The 13,308-nt window shown below is 46.6% G+C and overlaps 1 protein-coding gene across 7 annotated transcripts in view; it reads left to right on the plus strand.

Moving 5' to 3' along the window:
- Positions 1-12,944, plus strand: part of fgfr3 (fibroblast growth factor receptor 3) — a 228,699-nt gene extending 215,755 nt beyond the window's left edge. For 6 of the 7 annotated variants that reach the window (XM_046367627.1, XM_046367628.1, XM_046367629.1 and 3 more), the window contains 3 exons: positions 5,286-5,423; positions 9,025-9,130; positions 9,250-12,944. In XM_046367627.1, coding sequence (XP_046223583.1) covers positions 5,286-5,423; positions 9,025-9,130; positions 9,250-9,456 — 451 coding nt within the window. In that variant the 3' untranslated portion in view covers positions 9,457-12,944. The remainder of the gene's footprint in view (positions 1-5,285; positions 5,424-9,024; positions 9,131-9,249) is intronic. The other variant, XM_046367630.1, reaches the window with a different exon arrangement.
- Positions 12,945-13,308: the final 364 nt, after the last annotated feature.

A 13,308-nucleotide genomic window follows, 5' to 3' on the forward strand; every position in this document is an offset into this window, starting at 1 on the left:
TCCTGTTGTCTCGGTCCTGTTGTCTCAGTCCTGTTGTCTCGGTCCTGTTGTCTCGGTCCTGTTGTATCGGTCCTGTTGTATCAGTCCTGTTGTCTTGGTCCTGTTGTCTCGGTCCTGTTGTATCAGTCCTGTTGTATCGGTCCTGTTGTCTCGGTCCTGTTGTCTCGGTCCTGTTGTATCAGTCCTGTTGTATCGGTCCTGTTGTCTCGGTGCTGTTGTCTCGGTCCTGTTGTCTCGGTCCTGTTGTATCGATCCTGTTGTCTCGGTCCTGTTGTCTCGGTGCTGTTGTCTCGGTCCTGTTGTATCGGTCCTGTTGTCTCGGTCCTGTTGTATCGATCCTGTTGTCTCAGTCCTGTTGTCTCAGTCCTGTTGTCTCGGTCCTGTTGTATCAGTCCTGTTGTATCAGTCCTGTTGTCTCAGTCCTGTTGTCTCGGTCCTGTTGTATCAGTCCTGTTGTATCAGTCCTGTTGTATCAGTCCTGTTGTCTCAGTCCTGTTGTATCGGTCCTGTTGTATCAGTGCTGTTGTCTCGGTCCTGTTGTATCAGTGCTGTTGTCTCGGTCCTGTTGTATCAGTGCTGTTGTCTCGGTCCTGTTGTCTCGGTCCTGTTGTATCAGTCCTGTTGTATCAGTGCTGTTGTCTCGGTCCTGTTGTATCAGTGCTGTTGTCTCGGTCCTGTTGTATCAGTGCTGTTGTCTCGGTCCTGTTGTATCAGTGCTGTTGTCTCAGTCCTGTTGTATCAGTGCTGTTGTCTCAGTCCTGTTGTCTCGGTCCTGTTGTCTCGGTCCTGTTGTATCAGTCCTGTTGTATCAGTCCTGTTGTATCAGTCCTGTTGTATCAGTGCTGTTGTCTCAGTCCTGTTGTCTCGGTCCTGTTGTCTCGGTCCTGTTGTATCAGTGCTGTTGTCTCGGTCCTGTTGTATCAGTCCTGTTGTCTCAGTCCTGTTGTATCAGTGCTGTTGTCTCGGTCCTGTTGTCTCGGTCCTGTTGTCTCAGTCCTGTTGTATCAGTGCTGTTGTCTCGGTCCTGTTGTATCGGTCCTGTTGTATCAGTGCTGTTGTATCAGTCCTGTTGTCTTGGTCCTGTTTTCTCAGTCCTGTTGTCTCGGTCCTGTTGTATCAGTCCTGTTGTCTCGGTCCTGTTGTCTCGGTCCTGTTGTATCAGTCCTGTTGTCTCGGTCCTGTTGTATCAGTCCTGTTGTCTCGGTCCTGTTGTATCGGTCCTGTTGTCTCGGTGCTGTTGTCTCGGTCCTGTTGTCTCGGTCCTGTTGTATCGATCCTGTTGTCTCGGTCCTGTTGTCTCGGTGCTGTTGTCTCGGTCCTGTTGTATCGGTCCTGTTGTCTCGGTCCTGTTGTATCGATCCTGTTGTCTCAGTCCTGTTGTCTCAGTCCTGTTGTCTCGGTCCTGTTGTATCAGTCCTGTTGTATCAGTCCTGTTGTCTCAGTCCTGTTGTCTCGGTCCTGTTGTATCAGTCCTGTTGTATCAGTCCTGTTGTATCAGTCCTGTTGTCTCAGTCCTGTTGTATCGGTCCTGTTGTATCAGTGCTGTTGTCTCGGTCCTGTTGTATCAGTGCTGTTGTCTCGGTCCTGTTGTATCAGTGCTGTTGTCTCGGTCCTGTTGTCTCGGTCCTGTTGTATCAGTCCTGTTGTATCAGTGCTGTTGTCTCGGTCCTGTTGTATCAGTGCTGTTGTCTCGGTCCTGTTGTATCAGTGCTGTTGTCTCGGTCCTGTTGTATCAGTGCTGTTGTCTCAGTCCTGTTGTATCAGTGCTGTTGTCTCAGTCCTGTTGTCTCGGTCCTGTTGTCTCGGTCCTGTTGTATCAGTCCTGTTGTATCAGTCCTGTTGTATCAGTCCTGTTGTATCAGTGCTGTTGTCTCGGTCCTGTTGTATCAGTCCTGTTGTCTCAGTCCTGTTGTATCAGTGCTGTTGTCTCGGTCCTGTTGTCTCGGTCCTGTTGTCTCGGTCCTGTTGTATCAGTGCTGTTGTCTCGGTCCTGTTGTATCAGTCCTGTTGTCTCGGTCCTGTTGTATCAGTCCTGTTGTCTCGGTCCTGTTGTCTCGGTCCTGTTGTCTCGGTCCTGTTGTATCAGTCCTGTTGTCTCGGTCCTGTTGTATCGGTCCTGTTGTCTCGGTCCTGTTGTCTCGGTCCTGTTGTCTCGGTCCTGTTGTCTCAGTCCTGTTGTCTCGGTCCTGTTGTCTCGGTCCTGTTGTATCAGTCCTGTTGTATCAGTCCTGTTGTCTCAGTCCTGTTGTCTCAGTCCTGTTGTCTCGGTCCTGTTGTCTTGGTCCTGTTGTCTCGGTCCTGTTGTCTCGGTCCTGTTGTATCGGTCCTGTTGTATCAGTCCTGTCTCAGTCCTGTTGTATCGGTCCTGTTGTCTCAGTCCTATTGTCTCGGTCCTGTTGTATCGGTCCTGTTGTCTTGGTCCTGTTGTCTCGGTCCTGTTGTCTCGGTCCTGTTGTCTCGGTCCTGTTGTCTCGGTCCTGTTGTCTCAGTCCTGTTGTCTCAGTCCTGTTGTCTCGGTCCTGTTGTCTCGGTCCTGTTGTCTCGGTCCTGTTGTCTCAGTCCTATTGTCTCGGTCCTGTTGTCTCGGTCCTGTTGTCTCGGTCCTGTTGTCTCAGTCCTATTGTCTCGGTCCTGTTGTCTCGGTCCTGTTGTCTCGGTCCTGTTGTCTCGGTCCTGTTGTCTCAGTCCTGTTGTATCAGTCCTGTTGTCTCGGTCCTGTTGTCTCGGTCCTGTTGTCTCGGTCCTGTTGTATCAGTCCTGTTGTATCAGTCCTGTCTCAGTCCTGTTAACGAGACTATATACAGGAGGTACCGCTACAGAGTCAATGTGGAGGCTATATACAGAGGGTACCAGTACAGAGTCAATGTGGAGGCTATATACAGGGTGTTACGGTACAGAGTCAATGTGGAGGTTATATACAGGGTGTTACGGTACAGAGTCAATGTGGAGGCTATATACAGGGTGTTACGGTACAGAGTCAATGTGGAGGCTATATACAGGGTGTTACGGTACAGAGTCAATGTGGAGGCTATATACAGGGTGTTACGGTACAGAGTCAATGTGGAGGCTATATACAGGGGGTACCAGTACAGAGTCAATGTGGCGGCTATATACAGGGGTAGCGGTACCGAGTCAGTGTGCGGGGGTACAGGTTAGTTGAGGTAATTTGTACATGGAGGTAGGGGTGAAGTGACTATGCATAGATAAACAGTGAGTAGTAGCAGTGTACAAAACAAGTGGAAGGGATGGGGGGGTGCCATTAGATTAATTGTTCAGCAGTGTTATGGCTTTGGGGGTAGAAGCTGTTAAGGAGCCTTTTGGTTCTAGACTTGGTGCTCCATTACAGCATGCCGTGCGGTAGCAGAGAAAACAGTCGTCGACTTGGGTGACTGAATCTATGACGATTTTATGGTCTTTTCCCTGACACCGCCTATTATATAGGTCCTGGATGGCAGGAACATTGGCCCCGGTGATGTACTGGGCTGTGCACACTACCCTCTGTAGCGCCTTACGGTCAGATGCCGAGCAGTTGATGCAACCGGTCAGAATGTTCTCGACGGTGCAGCCATAGAACTTTTTGAGGATCTGGGGACCCATATCAAGTCTTTTCAGTCTCCCGAGGGGGAAAATATTTTGTTGTGGCCTCTTCACGATTGTTTTGGTTTGTTTAGACCATGATAGTTTGTTGGTGATGTGGGCACCAGGGAACTTGAAACTCTCGACCCGCTCCACTACAGCCCTGTCGATGTCAATGGGGGCCTATTCGGCCCGCCTTTTCCTGTAGCCCACGATCAGCCCCTTTGTCTTGCTCACATTGAGGGAGAGGTTGTTGTCCTGGCACCACACTGACAGTTCTCTGACCTCCTCCCTATAGGCTGACTCATTGTTGTCGGTGATCAGGCCTACCACTGTTGTGTCGTCAGCAAACTTAATGATGGTGTTGGAGTCATGTTTGGCCACGCAGTCGTGGGTGAACAGGAAGTACAGGAGGGGTCTAAGTACACACCCCTGAGGGGCGCCAATGTTGAGGATCAGCGTGGCAGATGTGTTGTTGCCTAGCCTTATCACGCTGGGGCGGCCCGTCAGGAAGTCCAGGATCCAGTTGCAGAGATAGGTGTTTAGTCCCAGTGTCCTTAGCATAGTGTTGAGCTTTGTGGGACCTATGGTGTTGAACGCTGAGCTTTAGTCAATGAATAGCATTCTGTCCAGGTGGGAAAGGGCAATGTGGTGTGCAATATAGATTGCATCATCTGTGGATCTGTTGGGGCAGTATGCGAATTGGAGTGGGTCTTGGGTTTCTGGCATGATGGTGTTGATGTGAGCCATGACCAGACTTTTGAAAGACTTCATTTAGGCAGGTTATCTTCACTTTCTTGGACACAGGGACTATGGTGGTCTGTTTGAAACATTACATTTACATTTAAGTCATTTAGCAGACGCTCTTATCCAGACATGAAGGTATTACAGTAGTGAAGACACGTGCCAGTTGGTCCACAAATGCTTTGAGTACACTTCCTGGTAATCCGCTGGCCCTGTGCGGCTTTGTGAATGTCGTCCTGTTTAAAGGTCTTACTCACATCGGCTATGGAGAGCGTCATCACACAGTCATCACACAGCTGGTGCTCTCATACATGCTTCGGTGTTGCTTGCCTCAAAGCAAGCGTAAAATACATTTAGCTCGTCTGTTAGGCTGAGGTGATAAACTCCTCAATGCCATTGGATGAATCCTGGAACATATTCCAGTCTGTGCTAGCACAATTGTCCTGTAACGTAGCATCCCTGTCATCTGACCACTTCCGTATTGAGTGAGTCACTGGTACTTTGTGCCACAGGAAAGGAAGACCCAGAGTTACCTCTGCTGCAAAGGATAAGGTCATTAGAGTTAACTGCACCTCAGATTGCAGCCCAAATAAATGCATCACAGAGTTCAAGTAACAGACACATCTCAACATTAACTATTCAAAGGAGACTTCGTGCATCAGGCCTTAGTGGTCAAATTGCTGCAAAGACTAAAGGACACCATGACTAAGAAGAGACTTGCTTGGGCCAAGAAACACGAGCAAGGGACCGGTGGAAATCTGTCCTTTGGTCTGATGAGTCCAAATTTGAGATGTTTTTGTTCCAACGCTGTATCTTTTTGAGACGCAGAGTAAGTGAACAGATGATCTCTGCATGTGTGGTTCCCACCGTGAAGCATGGAGGAGGAGGTGTGATGGTGCTTTGCTGGTGACACACTATTTCAGTGCTCTTTGACCTCTAATCTGTGATCCCTCCCCTCTCTCTAGGTGGTCGTATGGGGTGCTGCTCTGGGAGATATTTACCCTGGGAGGGTCCCCGTACCCCGGCATCCCTGTAGAGGAGCTGTTCAAACTGCTGAAGGAGGGCCACCGCATGGACAAACCTGCCAACTGCACACATGAACTGTAGGTCATGTTAATGTAACAGATTTTCAATCTCTCGTTGTGTAATATAGAGACTACATTTAACATTTACATTTAAGTCATTTAGCAGACGCTCTTATCCAGAGCGACTTACAAATTGGTGCATTCACCTTATGACATCCAGTGGGACAGTCACTTAACAATAGTGCATCTAAAACTTAGGGGGGGTGGGGTGAGAGGGATTACTTAACCTATCCTAGGTATTCCTTAAAGAGGTGGGGTTTCAGGTGTCTCCGGAAGGTGGTGATTGACTCCGCTGTCCTGGCGTCGTGAGGGAGTTTGTTCCACCATTGGGGGGCCAGGGCAGCGAACAGTTTTGACTGGGCTGAGCGGGAGCTGTACTTCCTCAGTGGTAGGGAGGCGAGCAGGCCAGAGGTGGATGAACGCAGTGCCCTTGTTTGGGTGTAGGGCCTGATCAGAGCCTGGAGGTACTGAGGTGCCGTTCCCCTCACAGCTCCGTAGGCAAGCACCATGGTCTTGTAGCGGATGCGAGCTTCAACTGGAAGCCAGTGGAGAGAACGGAGGAGCGGGGTGACGTGAGAGAACTTGGGAAGGTTGAACACCAGACGGGCTGCGGCGTTCTGGATGAGTTGAAGGGGTTTAATGGCACAGGCAGGGAGCCCAGCCAACAGCGAGTTGCAGTAATCCAGACGGGAGATGACAAGTGCCTGGATTAGGACCTGCGCCGCTTCCTGTGTGAGGCAGGGTCGTACTCTGCGGATGTTGTAGAGCATGAACCTACAGGAACGGGCCACCGCCTTGATGTTAGTTGAGAACGACAGGGTGTTGTCCAGGATCACGCCAAGGTTCTTGGCGCTCTGGGAGGAGGACACAATGGAGTTGTCGACCGTGATGGCGAGATCATGGAACGGGCAGTCCTTCCCCGGGAGGAAGAGCAGCTCCGTCTTGCCGAGGTTCAGCTTGAGGTGGTGATCCGTCATCCACTCTGATATGTCTGCCAGACATGCAGAGATGCGATTCGCCACCTGGTCATCAGAAGGGGGAAAGGAGAAGATTAATTGTGTGTCGTCTGCATAGCAATGATAAGAGAGACCATGTGAGGTTATGACAGAGCCAAGTGACTTGGTGTATAGCGAGAATAGGAGAGGGCCAAGAACAGAGCCCTGGGGACACCAGTGGTGAGAGCGCGTGGTGAGGAGACAGATTCTCGCCACGCCACCTGGTAGGAGCGACCTGTCAGGTAGGACGCAATCCAAGCGTGGGCCGCGCCGGAGATGCCCAACTCGGAGAGGGTGGAGAGGAGGATCTGATGGTTCACAGTATCGAAGGCAGCCGATAGATCTAGAAGGATGAGAGCAGAGGAGAGAGAGTTAGCTTTAGCAGTGCGGAGCGCCTCCGTGATACAGAGGAGAGCAGTCTCAGTTGAATGACTAGTCTTGAAACCTGACTGATTTGGATCAAGAAGGTCATTCAGAGAGAGATAGCGGGAGAGCTGGCCAAGGACGGCACGTTCAAGAGTTTTGGAGAGAAAAGAAAGAAGGGATACTGGTCTGTAATTGTTGACATCGGAGGGATCGAGTGTAGGTTTTTTCAGAAGGGGTGCAACTCTCGCTCTCTTGAAGACGGAAGGGACGTAGCCAACGGTCAGGGATGAGTTGATGAGCGAGGTGAGGTAAGGGAGAAGGTCTCCGGAAATGGTCTGGAGAAGAGAGGAGGGGATAGGGTCAAGCGGGCAGGTTGTTGGGCGGCCGGCCGTCACAAGACGCGAGATTTCATCTGGAGAGAGAGGGGAGAAAGAGGTCAGAGCACAGGGTAGGGCAGTGTGAGCAGAACCAGCGGTGTCGTTTGACTTAGCAAACGAGGATCGGATGTCGTCGACCTTCTTTTCAAAATGGTTGACGAAGTCATCTGCAGAGAGGGAGGAGGGGGGGAGGGGGCGGAGGATTCAGGAGGGAGGAGAAGGTGGCAAAGAGCTTCCTAGGGTTAGAGACAGATGCTTGGAATTTAGCGTGGTAGAAAGTGGCTTTAGCAGCAGAGACAGAGGAGGAAAATGTAGAGAGGAGGGAGTGAAAGGATGCCAGGTCCGCAGGGAGGCGAGTTTTCCTCCATTTCCGCTCGGCTGCCCGGAGCCCTGTTCTGTGAGCTCGCAATGAGTCATCGAGCCACGGAGCGGGAGGGGAGGACCGAGCCGGCCTGGAGGATAGGGGACATAGAGAGTCAAGGGATGCAGAGAGGGAGGAGAGGAGGGTTGAGGAGGCAGAATCAGGAGATAGGTGGGAGAAGGTTTGAGCGGAGGGAAGAGATGATAGGATGGAAGAGGAGAGAGTAGCGGGGGAGAGAGAGCGAAGGTTGGGACGGCGCGATACCATCCGAGACTACTAACCAGCGGTCCTAGTTGGCCGGGAATTTCTTTTTTTACAATAGGTAGAAAACAGCTCATTAGATGAGCAAGACTCAATGATGTTCATGGCTGTGAATCACCTGCGTATTAAAATCAGACCGGGTCTTTTATCATCATTGATCACAATAACAAAAATATGACAAAATACAATGTGTCTTATACCTGACAGTAGATAGGAAACAGCAAAAACCATCTAAAAAAATACATAAATAAATATATTTATATATATAGTACCAGTCAAAAGTTGGAATTATGTAGTAACACAAAAAGTGTTAAATAAATCCAAATATATATTATATTGGAGATTCTTCAAAGTAGCCACCCTTTGCCTTGATGACAGCTTTGCACACTCTTGGCATTCTCTCAACCAGCTTCATGAGGTAGTCACCACAAATGCATGTCAATTAACTGGTATGATAAAAGTTCATTTGTGGAATTGCTTTTTTTTCTTCCTTTTTTCTGCATTTGAGCCCATCAGTTGTGTTGTAACAAGGTAAGGGGGGATACAGAAGATAGCCCTATTTGGTAAATACCAAGTCCATATTATGGCAAGAACAGCTCAAATAAGCAAAGAGAAGCGACAGTCCATCATTACTTTAAGACATCGACGTCAGTCAATCCGGAACATTTCAAGAACTTTGAAAGTGCAATTGCAAAAACCATGAAGCGCTATGATGAAACTGGCTCTCATGAGGACCGCCACAGGAAAGGAAGTAACCTCTGATGCAGAGCATAAGTTCATTAGAGTTAAATGCACCTTAGATTGCAGCCCAAATAAATGCTTCACGGAGTTCAAGAAACAGACACATCTCAACATCAACTGTTCAGAGGAGACTGCGTGAATCAGGCTGCAAAGAAACCACTACTAAAGGATGCCAAGAGACGCAGAGTAGGTGAATGGATGGTCTCTGCATGTGTGGTTTCCACCGTGAAGCATGGAGGAGGAGGTGTGATGGTGTGGGGGTGCTTTGCTGGTGACACTGTCAGTGATTTATTTAGAATTCAAGGCACACTTAACCAGCATGGCTACCACATCATTCTCCAGCGATAAGCCATCCTATCTGGTTTACGCTTAGTGGGACTATCATTTATTTTTCAACAGGACAATTTTTTACCAAGACTGTGTTGTATTGTATGGTGTGGTCTATATTGAATGTGTTGTATTGTATGGTGTGGTCTGTATAGACTGTGTTGTATTGTAACTGTTGTGTGTCCCTGTAGATATATGATCATGAGGGAGTGCTGGCACGCTGTCCCATCTCAGAGACCTACCTTCAGGCAGCTGGTGGAGGACCATGACAGGGTTCTGTCCATGACCTCCACAGACGTAAGTCACACCTATAAACCGAGGAGTACCTGGACCTGTCTGTTCTAACACTGTGTGTTGTGTTACAACAGGAGTACCTGGACCTGTCTGTTCTAACACTGTGTGTTGTGTTACAACAGGAGTACCTGGACCTGTCTGTTCCGTTTGAGCAGTACTCTCCAACCTGCCAAGACTCCAGCAGCACCTGTTCCTCAGGAGATGACTCTGTGTTCTCCCACGACCCCCTCCCCACGACCCCCTCCCTGACCAACCATGCCTCCCGACGACCCCCTTCTCACGACCCCCTCCCTGACCAACCCTGCCTCCCCAAAATGAGGGGGGAATAACCTTATCAAACTGCTGCAGATTTACATGGCAATCAGGACATAGGTGGGTCTGGATGGGGAGGGGGGGTGCTCCCCCAAGACACCTCTCAGCGTCATACTTTGAGCCTCCTCCAGATATGAGGAAGAGAACAGCAATACATCCTCAAACGGACACATTTTTAAAGAATCTTTGCATTGAAGGTTGGACAATTCTTTGCCGCCAAAAACTGAAAATGTATGTTTTTTATACTTGGCCAGTCTTTAGTTATTGACAATCCGAAAGGTCAAACCATTCAGTGCCTACTGGAACCTAACTCTAACCCACAGGACTGGGAGGAGACACAAGGACATGAACACCATTAACCAGGGAGGCAGGGTATCTATAGGGTATCTATAACGCCATTGGCCATGAAAGCAGAGAATCTATAACGCCATTGGCCAGGGAGGCAGGGTATCTATAACGCCATTGGCCAGGGAGGCAGGGCATCTATAACGCCATTGGCCATGAAAGCAGGGAATCTATAACGCCATTGGCCAGGGAGGCAGGGTATCTATAACGCCATTGGCCAGGGTGGCAGGGTATCTATAACGCCATTGGCCAGGGAAGCATGGTATCTATAACGCCATTGGCAAAAAGAAAGCAGGGTATCTATAACGCCATTGGCCAGGGAGGCAGGGTATCTATAACGCCATTGGCCTCGAAAGCAGGGTATCTATAACGCCATTGGCCAGGGAGGCAGGGTGTCTTTAACGCCATTGGCCAGGGAAGCATGGTATCTATAACGCCATTGGCCTCGAAAGCAGGGAATCTTTAACGCCATTGGCCAGGGAGGCAGGGTATCTATAACGCCATTGGCCAGGGAGGCAGGGTATCTATAACGCCATTGGCCAGGGAGGCAGGGTATCTATAACGCCATTGGCCAGGGAGGCAGGGTATCTATAACGCCATTAGCCAGGGAGACTGGGTATCTATAATGCCATTGGCCAGGGAGGCAGGGTATCTATAACGCCATTGGCCAGGGAGGCAGGGTATCTATAACGCCATTAGCCAGGGAGGCTGGGTATCTATAACACCATTGGCCAGGGAGGCTGGGTCTCCTTATCTCTCCTCAGTGGAGTACGCGGGAACTTGTTTTTGCAAATGTGCAGCATACCAGCAGAGCCAGAATCAACAAAATTATGTGACAAGTTCTTCCAATAACAGTTAGTGCTTTACTCCAAGATCCCTCACCCTCACCTCTGTTGAATCATCTCAACCATCATGCAACAGAATGGGACTACAATACAACAATCTGAACCAGGACTGTAACAGAAGTCTCTGCTGTTTGAAACTCTGATGGGAACCAAGCTGCAGTCAGACCCTTCAACATGAGGGAAATATAGAACCAGTCTCTCTGATGGGAACCAAGCTGTAGTCAGACCCTTCAACAGGAGGGAAATATAGAACCAGTCTCTCTGATGGGAACCAAGCTGTAGTCAGACCCTTCAACAGGAGGGAAATATAGAACCAGTCTCTCTGATGGGAACCAAGCTGTAGTCAGACCCTTCAACAGGAGGGAAATATAGAACCAGTCTCTCTGATGGGAACCAAGCTGTAGTCAGACCCTTCAACAGGAGGGAAATATAGAACCAGTCTCTCTGATGGGAACCAAGCTGTAGTCAGACCCTTCAACAGGAGGGAAATATAGAACCAGTCTCTCTGATGGGAACCAAGCTGTAGTCAGACCCTTCAACAGGAGGGAAATATAGAACCAGTCTCTCTGATGGGAACCAAGCTGTAGTCAGACCCTTCAACAGGAGGGAAATATAGAACCAGTCTCTCTGATGGGAACCAAGCTGTAGTGAGACCCTTCAACAGGAGGGAAATATAGAACCAGTCTCTCTGATGGGAACCAAGCTGTAGTCAGACCCTTCAACAGGAGGGAAATATAGAACCAGTCTCTCTGATGGGAACCAAGCTGTAGTCAGACCCTTCAACAGGAGGGAAATATAATTGGGGGTGTTTCTATGTATCTTTAAAACGTTTTAATTGTTTTAATTGTAAATATATAAATGCAAATATGTATCATATTGCTGTCAGCAGCCATGTGCTTAAAATGAGATTTCTTTTCTTATAAAATATTGTTTTAGAATCAAAGCATTGCAATCGAGAATACACTGTCATGATCATGTAATAATTTAAAGTGATACAAAAGGTTTATTTGAATTATTAACATGTATATTTGTAAAGATATTTATAGACTTAACATGTAGTTCATAAGTTAGAACAATCTTGTTCAGGATTTAGTACTGTAAGCAAAGATGTTTTATTTATTTTTCTGTAACTTATGTAAAGCAGAACAATATTATTTTCACGACTGGCAGATTTTATTTCTCTTGTTTTTCATCCATCTTGTTTTATTTACAGTAAAGAAAATGTATGAAAGATTTAAAGCCATTTTAATGAGCAGAGCAGGACAAGGAAACTGAGTTTGATTAAATGTAAATCTAGGGAGTGAAACATTATTGAGTCGTACCTCGGTTGCAAAGTTGACTTTTACCAAATCAAAGAAGTGATTCACAGGACTCACTTGCGAAGGTTTCAGTAACATTTTAGCTAAATGTCAAATTTACTTTACTACTATTTATGTTTGAAGTACTTTTTACAAGATTATGTTTGACCATGCTAGTTTCCCATGCTACAGTAGTTCTAAAAGTAGTCCTCTTCATCCAAGTTATTCTTCTATCTCTTATGTTGTTAGAATTGTTATATACTGTTATATATAGAGAGGCTAATACTATAGAGAAGCTAATACTAGAGAGGCTAATACTATAGAGAGGCTAATAATATAATAAACATTATCTAGTGTTACTGAAACATGATCTAGTGTTACTGAAACATTATGTAGTGTTACTGAAACATCTGAAACATTATCTAGTGTTACTGAAACATTATCTAGTGTTACTGAAACATTATCCAGTGTCACTGAAACATTATCTAGTGTCACTGAAACATTATCTAGTGTTACTGAAACATTATCTAGTGTTTCTGAAACATGATCTAGTGTTACTGAAACATCTTAAACATATCTAGTGTTACTGAAACATTACCTAGTGTCACTGAAACATCTGAAACATTATCTAGTGTTACTGAAACATCTTAAACATATCTAGTGTTACTGAAACATTATCTAGTGTTTCTGAAACATGATCTAGTGTTACTGAAACATCTTAAACATATCTAGTGTTACTGAAACATTACCTAGTGTCACTGAAACATCTGAAACATTATCTAGTGTTACTAAAATATTATCTAGTGTAACTGAAACATTATCTAGTGTTACTAAAACATTATCTAGTGTTACTGAAACATTATCTAGTGTTACTGAAACATCTGAAACATTATCTAGTGTTACTAAAACATTATCTAGTGTTACTAAAACATTATCTAGTGTTACTGAAACATTATCTAGTGTTACTAAAACATTATCTAGTGTTACTGAAACATTATCTAGTGTTACTGAAACATCTGAAACATTATCTAGTGTTACTAAAACATTATCTAGTGTTACTAAAACATTATCTAGTGTTACTGAAACATCTGAAACATTATCTAGTGTTACTGAAACATCTGAAACATGATCTAGTGTTACTTAAACATTATCTAGTGTTACTGAAACATTATCTAGTGTTACTGAAACATCTGAAACATTATCTAGTGTTACTAAAACATTATCTAGTGTTACTGAAACATTATCTAGTGTTACTAAAACATTATCTAGTGTTACTGAAACATGATCTAGTGTTACTGAAACATCTGAAACATTATCTAGTGTTACTAAAACATTATCTAGTGTTACTAAAACATTATCTAGTGTTACTGAAACATTATCT

Source organism: Oncorhynchus gorbuscha, linkage group LG10, assembly GCF_021184085.1.
Source record: "Oncorhynchus gorbuscha isolate QuinsamMale2020 ecotype Even-year linkage group LG10, OgorEven_v1.0, whole genome shotgun sequence".
NCBI classification, from domain to species: Eukaryota; Metazoa; Chordata; class Actinopteri; order Salmoniformes; family Salmonidae; genus Oncorhynchus; species Oncorhynchus gorbuscha.